Source organism: Actinia tenebrosa, unplaced genomic scaffold (genome assembly GCF_029948245.1).
Source record: "Actinia tenebrosa isolate PJP-AT-01 unplaced genomic scaffold, QUT_ActTen_1.0 PGA_scaffold3__52_contigs__length_22856419, whole genome shotgun sequence".
Lineage (NCBI taxonomy): Eukaryota > Metazoa > Cnidaria > Anthozoa > Actiniaria > Actiniidae > Actinia > Actinia tenebrosa.
In genome coordinates this window covers 15,654,901-15,669,002 of record NW_028292580.1, presented here as the reverse complement: position 1 = coordinate 15,669,002, position 14,102 = coordinate 15,654,901, and the positions used below count along the sequence as shown (strand labels likewise).

General features: G+C 39.1%; 2 protein-coding genes across 5 annotated transcripts in view; one reads left to right on the top strand and one right to left on the bottom strand.

Annotated features, from left to right (window-relative positions):
• Positions 1–4,026: 4,026 nt before the first annotated feature.
• LOC116303296 (uncharacterized) lies at positions 4,027–12,144 on the bottom strand. Of its 4 annotated transcripts, none has more exons than XM_089034945.1 (8): positions 12,131–12,144; positions 8,672–8,757; positions 8,478–8,564; positions 8,285–8,370; positions 7,598–7,638; positions 5,676–5,846; positions 5,353–5,503; positions 4,027–4,924 (listed from the first exon to the last, which is right to left on the bottom strand). In XM_089034945.1, exons 4-8 carry the CDS (start codon positions 8,359–8,361, stop codon positions 4,153–4,155), a joined length of 1,212 nt encoding a protein of 403 aa, XP_088891071.1. In that variant the 5' UTR covers positions 8,362–8,370; positions 8,478–8,564; positions 8,672–8,757; positions 12,131–12,144; the 3' UTR covers positions 4,027–4,152. The 4 variants fall into 4 exon arrangements, with proteins under 4 accessions (XP_088891071.1, XP_088891069.1, XP_088891068.1 ...); XM_089034943.1 differs by lacking the exon at positions 12,131–12,144 and adding an exon at positions 8,863–10,159; XM_089034942.1 differs by lacking the exon at positions 12,131–12,144 and having other exon boundaries at positions 8,672–10,159.
• The window catches only part of LOC116303295 (striatin-interacting protein 1 homolog), a 24,413-nt gene continuing 16,631 nt past the window's right edge, over positions 6,321–14,102 (top strand). Inside the window, exons 1-11 of the mRNA XM_031712813.2 lie at positions 6,321–6,422; positions 6,490–6,559; positions 6,817–6,891; positions 7,943–8,074; positions 9,239–9,282; positions 10,154–10,230; positions 10,523–10,591; positions 10,688–10,794; positions 11,146–11,273; positions 12,138–12,388; positions 12,978–13,043. Coding sequence (XP_031568673.2) covers positions 6,348–6,422; positions 6,490–6,559; positions 6,817–6,891; positions 7,943–8,074; positions 9,239–9,282; positions 10,154–10,230; positions 10,523–10,591; positions 10,688–10,794; positions 11,146–11,273; positions 12,138–12,388; positions 12,978–13,043 — 1,094 coding nt within the window. The 5' untranslated portion in view covers positions 6,321–6,347. The remainder of the gene's footprint in view (positions 6,423–6,489; positions 6,560–6,816; positions 6,892–7,942; positions 8,075–9,238; positions 9,283–10,153; positions 10,231–10,522; positions 10,592–10,687; positions 10,795–11,145; positions 11,274–12,137; positions 12,389–12,977; positions 13,044–14,102) is intronic.

Genomic DNA, 14,102 nt, shown 5'->3' with positions numbered 1-14,102 from the left:
AAGACAACAACAAGCTAAACCCGGAGGATATAACAACACCGAAAAACCGTGTTACTACTGTGGCAACGCAGGAACACACAAACCAGGTAAAGACTGTCCAGCATACGGGAAGCAGTGTTTAAAATGCGGAAAATACAACCACTTCGCAAAATGCTGTAACAAAACACAGAGACAAGAAAAAGAGAACAGTAGAACCGCGAGACCCCAGAGACAAGTGAAAAAGACCGCAGAATCCAGCAGTGAATCCGACGAGGAATTCCTACAGCAAACAGCCAGCCACATTGACCAGAGAGCCAAAAGCGTGAGATCAGGAGGAAAGACGAACACCATGCGATTAAGAATAGCAGACCTAGACGCAGACATGGAGCCCGACAGTGGAGCTAGCGCTAACATAATGGACGAGTACCAATTCAGAGCACTCAAGCACAGATCCCAAGAGATACAGGAACTGTTTCCAAGCGAAGAAAGAGTAAGAACCTTACAGAGCAAGCTAGAGGTCAAAGGAGAATTTCCAGTAACGCTGAGAAACAAGACCAGAGGAGTGAAGACGAAATTCCTAGTGATAAAGGGGAAGATGGACTCACCACCACTCATAAGCAAGAAGACACTACTAGACCTAGGAATGCTCAGAATTGAACCAGACGGAATACTAAAAGAACCCAACGACCTGAGAATCAAGACCGTTAGCACAACCTCAGACGACATCGAGAGACTCCTGACAGAGTTCGACGACGTATTCCAAGGAATCGGATGCTTCAAAGAGAAAGATACGGGAGAGAGCATGCAGGTCAAGCTTGAGATGGACCCAGACGCGACACCCATAGCACAGAAACCGAGAAACGTACCCTATCACCTGCAGAAACCCCTGAAGAAATGGCTAGACGAAGGGATAGAGAAAGAGATATTCGAGAAAGTCACACCCGGCGAAGCGATAACTTGGTGTTCACCCCTTGTTGTGCAGCCCAAACCAAAGTTTTCAGAGACCAAGAAAGATGAGCTAGAGCCACACATGATAAGAGCCAGCATTGACATGAGGATCCCCAACGAATCCATGAAAAGAAGCAGATGTGTACAAGCACCGAAAATCGATGACTTCATATACCATCTCCATGATTGCAAAATATTCTCGAAGCTCGACCTCAAACAGGGATACCATCAGATGACACTGGACCCAGAGACGAGAAAAGTAGCGACATTCAGTACACCATGGGGGAATTATCGACCACGAAGACTGATTTTTGGAGCCAAATCTTCTCAAGACGTTTTCGATGAAGCGATGTTCAAAGTATTTGGAGACATCCCGCACTGCCTCAACCAACGAGACGATATTCTGCTAGGGGGAAAAGATAAAGAGGAGCACAAAGAAATTCTGCAAACAGTACTACAAAGAGCCAGAGATCATGGAATCACGTTCAACAGAGAGAAGTGCGAATTCGAAAAAGAGGAAATCGAATTCTTCGGTCACGTGTTTACCAAGAACGGACTGAGACCATCCCCTGACAAAGTCAGAGCGATCAAAGAGTGCGGAGCACCCAAGAGCAAAGAAGAAGTAAGAAGTTTCCTCGGGATGGCCGGATACTTAGACAACTTTATTGAAGACTACGCAAGCATCGCATCACCACTCCACCGACTGACGAGAAGAGAAGTCAAGTTCCAGTGGGGAAAGAAAGAACAGAAGGCATTCCAGACAATACAAAACAGCCTATCTGACAAGAAGACAATGGCGTACTTCGACCCAGACAGACAAATCATCCTGAGAACAGAGGCAAGCTTCAACGAGGGTTTATCTGCAGCTCTACTTCAGAAGACAGAAAGAGGTATGCAGCCGGTACACTTCATAAGCCGCACAATGACAGATGCTGAAAGAAAATACAGCCAGACAGAGAAAGACGCACTCGCCATCAAGTGGGCCAAAGATCGACTAAGAGTGTACTTACTGGGAGCGCCAAGGTTCACAATCATCACGGCACATAAACCACTATTACCACTATTCAACAAGACAAAGACCAATATGCCTCCAAGGATTGAGAAGTGGGTTATGCAGATGCAAGATGTAGACTATGAACTGATCTATGAACCCGGAAAGGACGAAGCCGACCCATTAGACTACCTCTCCAGGCATCCATTACCCGAGACAGAAGACGACGGCACCGAGAAGATCATCAAATGGACTGTAGAAGCAGAGCATTCAGTAGTTCTGGAAAGGATAAGAGAAGAGACACTGAAAGACAAGACATTGCAGAAACTATCTCAAAGGATAGCGAAAGGTGACTGGGAGAAATTCCGAAAAGACAGAGACATAGAACCCTACACACACATAAAGCAAGAACTATCAACAGCGGAAGGATTGATCTTTAGAGAGGAAAGAATTGTACTACCAGAGAATCTTCAAAGAAAAGTAGTGAAGATAGGACACAGTCTAGGACACCTTGGGAAGACAAAGACAAAGAGAATGTTAAGAGAGAAGTATTGGTTCCCGTATATGAATCACATGATAGACAACGCTATTGACCAATGTTACGAGTGCCAGGTTGCAACGAAAGACAAACAAACAGAACCAATCAAGGCTTCAAGTATTCCAGACAAGCCCTGGGACACTGTATCACTGGATCATGGCGGACCCTATCCTGACGGACACTACAACCTAGTCATTATTGACAAAAGAACAAGATACCCTGTCGTAGAAAGAGTATCATCAACTTCTTTCACAACCAACAAAGAGAGGTTGAAACATGTATTTGCGACATACGGGACACCAAGGAGGATAGAAAGCGACAATGGACCACCATTCAACTCAAGAGACTTTGAAGACTTCGCAAGAAAAGAGGGATTTCAACATCACAAGGTAACACCATTACACCCTAGAGCGAATGGAGAAGCTGAAAGGTTTATGCAGATGCTGAATAAAACAGAACAAATAGCGCACCTACAAGGCAAAGATAAACTAGAAAGTCAGAACGCAATTCATGACATGCTCACCGCATACAGGTCAACTCCACATCCAGCAACAGCAGTATCACCCTACGAGGCGATGAGGGGAGTAGCTGTAAGAACGAAGCTCGATTACATAGCACCCAACAAACAGACATCAGAAGAAGACGAACAGATAAACAAGAACGACGCAAGATACAAGGAGAAGATGAAAGTGCAGAGAGAAAACAATCGAACAAAGGAAAAGAGACTGCTACTCGGAGACTACGTGTTAGTCAAACAAGAGAAGAAAAACAAATGGAGCACACCATATGAACCCATATTCTATACAATCTGCGATATGCAAGGATCCAAGATAACAGCAAGAAGAACAACAGATGGACGCACAGTTTGTCGGGACGCAAGTTACTTCAAACTAGTCAACACTGTCATCAACACAGCAGATGAAACAGAAACGGTTGGACCAAGCCAGGAAGAACCGAAGGAGACAACAGACACCAAGCAGGAAGACCCTAGAGAGAGAATTCTGAGGGAAACCAAAAGTCATGAGGATCGGAAGAAACCACCGAACAACGAAGGGAAACAAGCGGAGCTGAAGGAGAAATCATCAAAGATGACTCAAGTTAAACAGGAGAAAACCGAAGAGCGAGTGGAAAGAGAAAAACCACAAGATGAAGGAGAGAAAGTAAGCCGACCAAGAAGGGAAAGACGAAGACCCAAGAAGTTTGAAGACTACTATATGTACCCTTAGGGATAGAGGACATGGAACATTGTTATAGTTGAGTTTATTGTACTTGAACATGAAAAAAGAAAAAGAAAAAAGATAACAGTATTTAGCAATGATAATAATTAGGTTATATAATTCAGTAATCATACGAAAGACACATGGACATTTGGAAGAAAGGGAGAGATGTAGTATCCATAGCAACTAATCATGTATGATAATTAGCTAAGTTGTGAATAATAAATAGTTGATCTAGATATGGCGTCGAGTCACTACAGCTGGGAAGTGGGATTTAAGGGAATAAAATTGGCTGGAAAATGGTATTGGCACCCCTCCTTCTGGACACTCGTAAGTCAAGGTTTTATACACCGTTTTGTAGTCAAATATTTATTTCCTGTGTGCTTTAGAACTACATTCGAAAAGCCCCATTATCACAGACTATTCCTGACTGATCTTTTTCTCTCTCCGACGCATAGTTTATCTCGATCAAATGATATTTAATTTACTGTAGCTGTGATCGGTAGCCTAGTGTTAGTAGATGCCTTTGGAAGATAATGTCCGCACCTCTCCAAACTACTAGATACCACAAGACGTTCATTCAACAGCTCCAAGTCGTCGAGGACAGGGTACTGTGAGTAGCTTGTAGTACTTTGAGTAACTTGTCTCTTGCCATAAAGTAGTTCGGCGCGTTCACGAATCTCTTCCACGTATTGCGTGGTGGGTTCGCATACCTTCAACACTGTTTCCGATTGGTGGGATTGCTGAAATGACGTGTATGAGGACAGTGGAATCCCTTCATTGATGACACAAGCATCTATTCTTATTTGCGAAAAAGGTTTCTTTCTGTGGTTCATAAGAGCATTAAAGAGGCTTTCCTTTCTGCGCTTCATCCAATGTTCACCTTCCACTACTGCGCACGCGTTCATGAAATCACTGAAGACGACGTCCCTGTATTCACGTACCAAAAGATTGTATTCGCTATCACTTGAATCGTAATCATCATCGTCGCTCCTGGCATTAGAATCACTTTCCTTTAATTCCTTTGGCTCTTGTTTCTTCCTTTCTCCCTTCATTCTAGTGGTTTCAGTATTTGTATTCTTCTTTGTCATCTTGGTAGTTGGCTTGAATGAATTCTTCGTTTTGTTAGAGTTTGATGTCTCCTTGGTCCCTTTAATATTGATCGGAGGAGAGCTAGAAGAGGTTCCTGTGGCCGATGACTTGTCTCTAGGACCTCCAATTACAACTACTCTAACATCATCACTGTCTTCGCTGTGGAAATATTAAAAGCAAAACCTCTTCATTTGTCCGAAGAACAGTTGTACGTGTGCTGGCTATATAGCAAACACGTTTTATATTTCGGTGTATATAATAACATAAGATGCATGCAGCAACACAAATTAACATTATTCATTCGTAAATTCTCTATAACATTAGCCTTCATTTGGCTTTTAAATGTCTTTGCGCAAACTCATAAAAGTATTACTACCTCTATTAAAATGTGCGCTGAAAGTGCGCGTTCAAAACCTCAAGTTTTCATTGAAATAAAAATAATTGTGAATAAGAATGAAGCCGGAGAAAACAAGTAGAGGGTTTCGTGATACCCCTGTGGGATCCCTCAATGCACTATTAGATATACAGTGATACTCCTATTTAGCGGACACGCCTTCAGACCTTGCCTCCTCGACTTTATCACTTACTCGTCTCTATCCCTCGTCAGTCTTCGATACATAGCACAGCTGAAGAAAAGAAAGAAGATGGAACCGACCATCAATAGAAGATAATGGAAGTTCTTCTTTATCCAAGATAACTTTTCTGTCGTTGACTTGACTGTTTGTTTGGCATCATCGACTTAAAGATACAAAAATAGAGCATTGAGTAAAATTTGAATTTAGGAAGCATCGCGCGCCCAATTAATTCCTCCATCAATGTAAATACAATTTAATGTACAAAGTAAATCTTGGAGCTTAATATTCTAAAGAACCCCAATCATAAGCCCTATCCAGTAATTACGCACGCTTACCAAAGTTGCGCCGACTGCGGTCAGCATAGCCCAGTGAAACTAGTCCTTCTATATTGTTTTTTTCTGATTGATGCCCCGAAGCTTCCTGTCCTTTAGTAAGTGTCTTATACCTGGCTGCTTGGCCGCCTTGACTGTTTAATATTCTTTTCTGAAAACCATACACCTTAAATCCTAGAAGAAAGAAGGTTATTTTGATTACTCAAGGAAAAATGAAAGGACGAAAAAGGAAAGAACTACCTTGCAATGGGCCAGCTAAACAAATGACCAGTAGAAAAAGAGGAAGGCCAAATGACCAGCCCTGTTTTCTGTTGGTCATTCCATCCGGCTAGCGGGACTGTTGCTGCTTATTACGTCACTATATTAATTTGAAATGCGCACGCAGGCTCGCCGCGCGCGTGCCCACGAGTCAAGCTCAATACCCTGATATAAGTGACCATAGGCCATTCCTCCATTTAATTTTTCAAAAAAAAACTAAGAGATGTTAATTTAGATATCAAACTGTGCGTGGTTTATCTTATTTTTGTTATTTCATGATTTCTTTATTGTTTTAGAGTATTCTCATTTTCGTTCTTTCTTTTTATTATTCGGTTCAGACTTGGTTTATTTTGATATTCAGGTTGGGCTACCTGTGGTAAGTTTCCAGGCCTACTCGGCAGAGTACTGATAAACAAGATGGATTCGGGAGGAAGACAGCGAGGTATTCCTAAATTACGGGACATTTTACGAAGACAGAGACGAGAATCAGAGGTAAATACGACGAGATCGTTAAAACAAATAACGTTAGACTATATAAACAGCATTTTTTCTTTCCCAGGGTCAAGTAGACACACCAGACATCGACTTTGAATATGGCGACACAGATCAACCAGCCTCAGAAATTTCTGGTTCGTAAAAATATTTGACTTGCTCTTTGACTAAGAAATATCCAATGATAAACTACACCACATTTTCCTCGTTATTTCTGTGATAACAAAAAAAAAAGATCCAATATTTCTTCCGTCTTCTTTTTGCTTTTGAATGTCTCTGCCATTGTACAAGTTTGACAGCACTAGTCTGTACTATAAATTATTGTTACTGATGAACAACTCTAGTTCACTCTGTAAAGGGTCGATTTATTCACTGGTATAACTTCTTTCTTTAGAGTTGTATAGCTACACAGAAGAATACGATTTTCAGATCAACAGAGATACATTTGAATTTGATTATTACCAAACAGGTATGATTTATAGATATATATTCAGTAAAATTACAGTGCTATAGCAAAATAGATTTAAAATACTCCCGGCTAATCAACTGAATCATTGGGAAATCGAATTCAATCAAACACAATCACATGATTGGATTCGATTGCATTTGGCAATAAAACAAAATTGAATGCTAAAAAATTGTGAATTAGATTCCATTCGATTACAATTAAATGTAATTGAATTTACAGTTAAATAAAGTCAAATGTTCAATTGTGTTGGATTGACTCCAATTGATCCTAAATTATCATGGAATGTAATCAAATGGTCGGATTGTACTCCATTGGCTCCAATATTTTTGTGAATTCGATTTCATTTGATTGCCAAATGCAAATCGAACCCAATCATTAGATTGGATTAGATGGAATCAATTGTTTGATTTCGTTTAATTGTTTATGGCAGGAATACTGTAAGACTCACATTAGGGAAGATACCTTCTTCATTGGAGGGGGTGGGCTAGTAGATTCACAGTTGATTTAAACTTTTAAAAAATGATTTTAGCCCTCCTTCTTCCACTCAGTTAGAAGTTTATGACCCTCCTATTAAATCAATAAGGAAACAGCTTTTGCCAACATAAAAAGGTTTGACCCTTTATATAGTTCAAATTTTTACTGATGGCCCTCCCCTCTGAAGAAGCCCCCCCACTCCAACCATGAAAAAATAAAAACCGTACCTTACCTTGGAGTGGTTTTTGTCTGAGTGAGAAGCATGCACTGTTCCTATGTAGCACATACACTGTCAGTAAGGCATCTTATTTAAATCTATTAAGTTTAAGCTAATGTGTCACAGCATGGGACAATCACAACAGAGCTAGGCTCCAACTAGGTGAAAGCCCAAAGACCAAATTAGAACTTAGAAGTTGATTTTTGAAGACATGCTGTAATATTGAAACCTCTTGTTCCATGCTGTGTGCAGTAATACAGTATTTAGGAAGCACTGAAAGCACTCAAGAAAGCACACACTTCATGTCTATGTCACTTTCTGCATGCTGTGTTACATCTAACTAGTACACTGTTATTGTAGTGGCAGAAAAGTGGGTGGATAGTAAACCCAGTGAAAGGAAAGCCTATTTGTGTAAGATATTGGATAATGTGGAATCCGTGCATCCTAATACCAGAACAGATGCAGCAAGGATTCTTCTCTACATTGTACAAGGTATTGAATATCCATTCTGTGGTGTTTTAATTAATAAAATTTTTTTTAAATTATATCTTACAAAAAGTTTGTGATTTCAATCCATAGATCCAGAACACAATATTCCAGACTTTCCAGTTCAAAAATAACTCAAAATTCAGAATTTAGAATTATAACTCAAATATTAGAAGTTGAATATGTTTTTACTTTGCATAAAGATTATCCACATACCTTAAGTGCAAATTTTGCCTAAAAAACTTTTTTTGATCCGAAGATCCAGTTGGCTGAAGTCCAATCCGACCATCCATGTACGGTTCCTGATTTTCCAAAAATAAAAAATCGCTCAAAATTCCAAATTTAGAAGCATAAATCAAATTTTAGAAGTTGAATATGTTTTTACTTTGCATAAAGATTATCCACATACCTTAAGTGCAAATTTTGCCTAAAAAACTTTTTTTTGATCCGAAGATCCAGTTGGCTGAAGTCCAATCCGTCCATCCACATACGGTTCCTGATTTTCCAAAAATAAAAAATCGCTCAAAATTCCAAATTTAGAAGCATAAATCAAATTTTAGAAGTTGAATATGTTTTTACTTTGCATAAAGATTATCCACATACCTTAAGTGCAAATTTTGCCTAAAAAACTTTTTTTGATCCGAAGATCCAGTTGGCTGAAGTCCAATCCGACCATCCATGTACGGTTCCTGATTTTCCAAAAATAAAAAATCGCTCAAAATTCCAAATTTAGAAGCATAAATCAAATTTTAGAAGTTGAATATGTTTTTACTTTGCATAAAGATTATCCATACCCATTAAAAACTGCAAATTTTGTATAAACACATTTTTCGGTCTGAAGATTCAGTTAGCTGGAGTCCAGTCCATTCCATCCATATACAGTTCCTTATTTTCAAAAAATTATCTCTCAAAATTTAGAATTTAAAAGTATAATTATAATATTTAAGAAGTTGGACATGTTTTTGCTATACATTACTAATAGTGATTACCTAAATTAAACTAAAATGTTTTTGTTATTTTAATATCTACTCAATTGAGGTGCAATCCAGTTCCTATACATATACCCTGTGTGGAGCTAGGCTATGTGCTTTTCCTAACACTTCTCTCATGTCTGATTCTTGGCTTCCATCAACTAGTCACTAACTCGTACTCTTTTTTTTATTGTGAAAGGAAATTTTGCTGAAGTCAGAAGTGAAGAAGAACAAATATCATGGGTAAGTGGTACTACCAGGGACCACAGGATTGGGGATGGGGTGGCTATGGCCCAGTTGTACGAAGGTTGGATAGCATTATCTGGCAGATAAATCTTATCCAGTGGATGAATTTATTGGATAACAGAAACAACTTATCCACTGGATAAGGATTTATCCATTGGATAGCACTATCCACCCTTTGTACTACCGGGCCCTGTTTTGTACTTTTCCAGGCATCCAAATATTCAATATATCAGTTGACTTGCTCCAAGTCCACATCTCTGGGACTAACACAGACTTACGAGTAGACTTCAGCAAAGTCCTTCATCTAGTACATGTGATCCTAGTTGGGCTGCCTGTACTTCAATCAGTGAGCATTAGGTATATGAAGATGAAGGACTTTTCAAAAGTCTACTAGTAAGGTATGGTGAAAACAACGCAAGCTTATAGAGGCTTTCAACAATCACATGATGGCTGCCATGACAGGAGGCACAACAATAGATTCTTTTCCCCCGGGAAAACTGAATTCTTTCTCATGTAAATCAGACTAGAACAGATTCAATTTTTCCTGCCCCTTATCATGGGTGCCATCACATGATGGTGCAAAGTGCAGTTTTCAATATTACTTGAACTTGGTAGCTTTGAGCTGCATGCTGAAATTTGTTTTTTCACATAGGAAATGTCAATCAAAAATAATCAGTTGCAATGTTTTATGTTTTTGACTGGCAGCAGTGAAAGCTAACATTTTAGTTAGCAACTTGCAACAACTGATTTTGCAATATTTCTAGTTATTTTGATAATTGCTTTTAACAGATATCCATTTACTTCCATATGTTTAACACATTTTTATTTATCAAATGTACATTGATGGTTTTTCTTCTTGTTCTTTCAGTCAAACCACAATGTCATACTCCTTTACAAGTTGGAAGCCTTTACTATTGTAACTCAGCTTTTACAAATGGAAATAGAGTGAGAATAGTTTTCATATTCAACTAATCAAATGTTGTAATAGGTACCCTGAAACAACCTCTGTGTTTATCAAAGTTAAGGCATGACTAGTTCACAGATCAAGCAATGAAACAACCTCAGGGCTGATCATAGCCAAAACATGACTACAGATCAATGTGGAATTTAGCTCTTTAGGTTTTTCGGAGGGAGGAAAACCAGAGAACCTGGATACAATCCTGCAATCAAGGAAAAATCCTAACCAACTCTTTAGGAGCATAATTGTTTAATAACTTGTAATTATAATTATTTTTAGGAATTCCCATGCTGCCACAGCTGCACTCCAGAAGCCTTCAATATCAATAGCGGATAGTACTAACTTGAGGTATTGTACTGTTAGTAAAAATGGCATATATGAAGGCATTTGTAACTGTTATGCCATTGTTTTATGATGATTAACCTTATTAACCTTTCCTTATAGGGTCTATATCAATATATTGTATACCATGATTGAAAGAATGAGAATACCACATGAATCCGATACTGATGAAATCAAGGGCATTAAACAGACATTTCAAAAGGAACTAAGTATGCAATATGTATTTGTGTCTGTTACATGGTCTGACTTCATGCATATATGTCTGTCTTGTCCTGTTTTATTGTGTCCGTCTGTCCTTTGCTTGTCTGTTTTTTCTCATTAACAGGTCTGGTGTTCGATTGTCTTTTAATATATCTGCCTTGCTCTCTGTCCTGTTTAATTTGACTATGTCTATCTGTATGCATGCATGTCTGTTTTATGTCCGTCTGTCTGTATTTTTTATGTCTCTCTATCTGTCCTTCTGATTGTCTGTCTGTCCACCTGTGTGTCCATTCCATTTGTCTTAAATGCCAAATCAGCCTTATACACTGGTAATAATGATTCAAACAACACATCAACAGATCAACCTATTGTAGATAAAGACCCACTGGCTATCATCCTCTTTGAAATGGTTCTGAAGTTTTGTTCTGGCAATGCTCCTCATTTTCCTATCAAGAAAGTATTACTGACACTGTGGAAGACAGTCTTGGTTAGTATTGCATTGGTGGGCGACCTGTGGAATTCTAACATTTCTTTTCCTGCCACACAGGAAAACCAAAAATGAGTAAAGAAATATTTTAAGTAGAGATAACAAAATCTCACTCTCCTTTTGGTTTTGCCAATCCCTACTTTACATTTGTTTTTAAATCTAAACCCTGCTCACTACTACAGTACTACTCTTCCCAGTAGACCGAGGCAGTAGTGATTTTTTAATTCAGCTGTTATTCCCTGTAGCGTCTGTTATGTTAACCACAAGTCCATTTCACATTGATCACATGATGCCAATGTTGTACCACCATGTGAAAAAGTATTTACACCAGGTTTTTTTACATGAAATGCAGTCACGTTTTTCTCATGGTTTAAAACACTTGTCCACATGGCAGTTACCTTGGCATCACATGGTTGATTTGATTTGATGTCTGTCTGTATTTCGTATGTCCCTCTGTCTGTCCTTCTGATTGTCTGTCTGTGGTGTAAAACCCTTGACCACGTGGCAGTTACCTTGGTATCACATGGTTGATTTGAAACGCATTTGTGGTTAAGATTATAACAGACACTACAAAGGCGATAAAAAAACTACAACTGCTTCTGTCTACCAGGAAGCCTAGTATGAGTTCCCAGTACTCAGTGGCTAGAGCACCTGACCAGCACCTGACTTGTAATCAAGTCTCAGGTTGGAACCCCACCAGGAAAAATCAGATTCCCCCCCCCAAGAAATTTATATTTATTTAAATATACCAATAAAAAAAATTCCCTCTACATTGTAGATGCATTAGCACAATTTTTCTGTTGAGAATAATTTATAGTCATATTTTTTGTTCATTCTTTAAAATTTTACTTTCTTACTTGCCAGACTTGCTTGGGTGGACTTAAAGAACTAGAAAGTCTGAAAAGACAGAAAAGAATTGAGGCAGGCCTTCCTCCTTCATATACTGAGCAGTGCCCACCCATTTCATTGAATGTTCCTCATCATCGGATACCCATCCCACAGACCCCACCCCCCACAGTGGAAAATGAAGGAAGCGATAGCAGTGAAAGTGATAACACAGCAAGAAATGAAAAATTTAAAGAAGATATCTGGCCAAGGCCAACTCCTAAAGTTAGGTAAGTGAGGAGAGACACGTTAATGCTTTTGCATGATCTGTTCGACCGTTTATCTGTCTGTTCGTGGGTCTGTCTGTCTGTTCATGGGTCTGTCTGTCTGTCTGTCTGTCTGTGTGCAAACGTATGCTACAATCTCTGCCCTAATCCCTCAGAGTGAGAAATTTTGTGCCATTTTTGAGTCATGTCATTACACATATTACACGTAAACAGACTCTACCAAGTCCAAACATGCTTCCCTGATGCATGATGGGATAGGAGAGGGTGAAGAAGGGTGTCTGTCTGTCTGCCTGTCCGTCTGTGTGCAAATTTGTGCTACAATCTCTGCCCTAAACCCTCAGAGTGAGAAATTTTGTGCCATTCTTGAGTCATGTCATTACATATTTTAAATGTAAACAAACTCTACCAAATCCACACATGCTTCCATGATGCATGATAGGATAGGAGAGGGTGAAGAAGGGTGTAAAGGTGCAGTATTGTAGATTCCAGTGTTTTTAAATATTATAGCCCAATATATCCCAAGCCAGTGACTTATCTGTCATTAACATACCTGACTTCAATTCAAAGATTTTTGGTTTTTTTTGATCATCAGGATACTGGACATAGATAATTACCTTGACAGCACAAGATCAAAGTTTGTTGGATTCCAATTACAAAGGTCAGCATAAAGAAATATAAGTATTTATTCTCCTCTACGTCAAGCATCTCTCATTCTGTCTTTTCTTCTCTGGGTTTCCTGTGGAAGGCGTGGGAGAGGGGAGATGCCCACTAAAAGAAAAATAAAACAGAAAGGAATGAGAGATACCTTCAGAGGAGTCTAAAGATCATGTATTCATTCATTATTCTTTCCAATTTTCAATCACCTTTTGATACTTTCTAGACTTTTTCGATTCATGGCTTTATTAAGGGCTGCATACTGATTGTATACACGTTCCTTTGGTTCTCTATGCTCTTTCTTCCTCTATAAGCCTTTTCATAGTTTAAGAATCGATTCCACTGCGCATGCGATTTTATTCCGAATTTCTCACCTTCTTTTGTTTAATTAAGAACAAAAGAAGGTTTAGACAAAAGAAGGTGAGAAATTCGGGATAAAATCGCATGCGCAGTGGAATCGATTCTTAAACTATGAAAAGGCTTATTCTGAGTAATTGTTACCTTTACCTTCCCCTCTCCTCCACTGTAAGCGTTGTCACATTCAATGAACAGTTGGTGATTGCGTGACAAACGAGACAAAAGGTATCCCTAGAATTAGTCGAGGTACGTTTTATATTTTTACCTTTTATGGTGCTACGCGGTTGGCTTATAAGCAAATACCGTCTGCCGGATTAGATTACTAGAGGACATAGCCTACAGACCTACAGCTAGACAACAGAGAAAAATAGAGAGAAAATAGAGTCAGACCTTCTCATTTTTAAGGAAATAATTTTGGTCGGGCGATCGTCTAGGGGTTGGAAAAAAAATTCAAAAAAGCAATAACAATACGTTCCTCCTATTTGGGTTTTCTGCGTTTTTACTTCTAAACTCCGAAATCTTTTTCTTATCTCTGTGGAACAATCCATTGACACACTTTCTGCTCCTTTTTGCTCTATCATTTGGCACCATATCCCTCGGCGTATTTTAGGATGTTATTTGGCCTCGCCTGGGATATAAGTCTAAAGTCCAATCTCCTGACCTGGCTACTGTGTTAGGGGTCAGTCTGTCAACAAGTGGATTATGT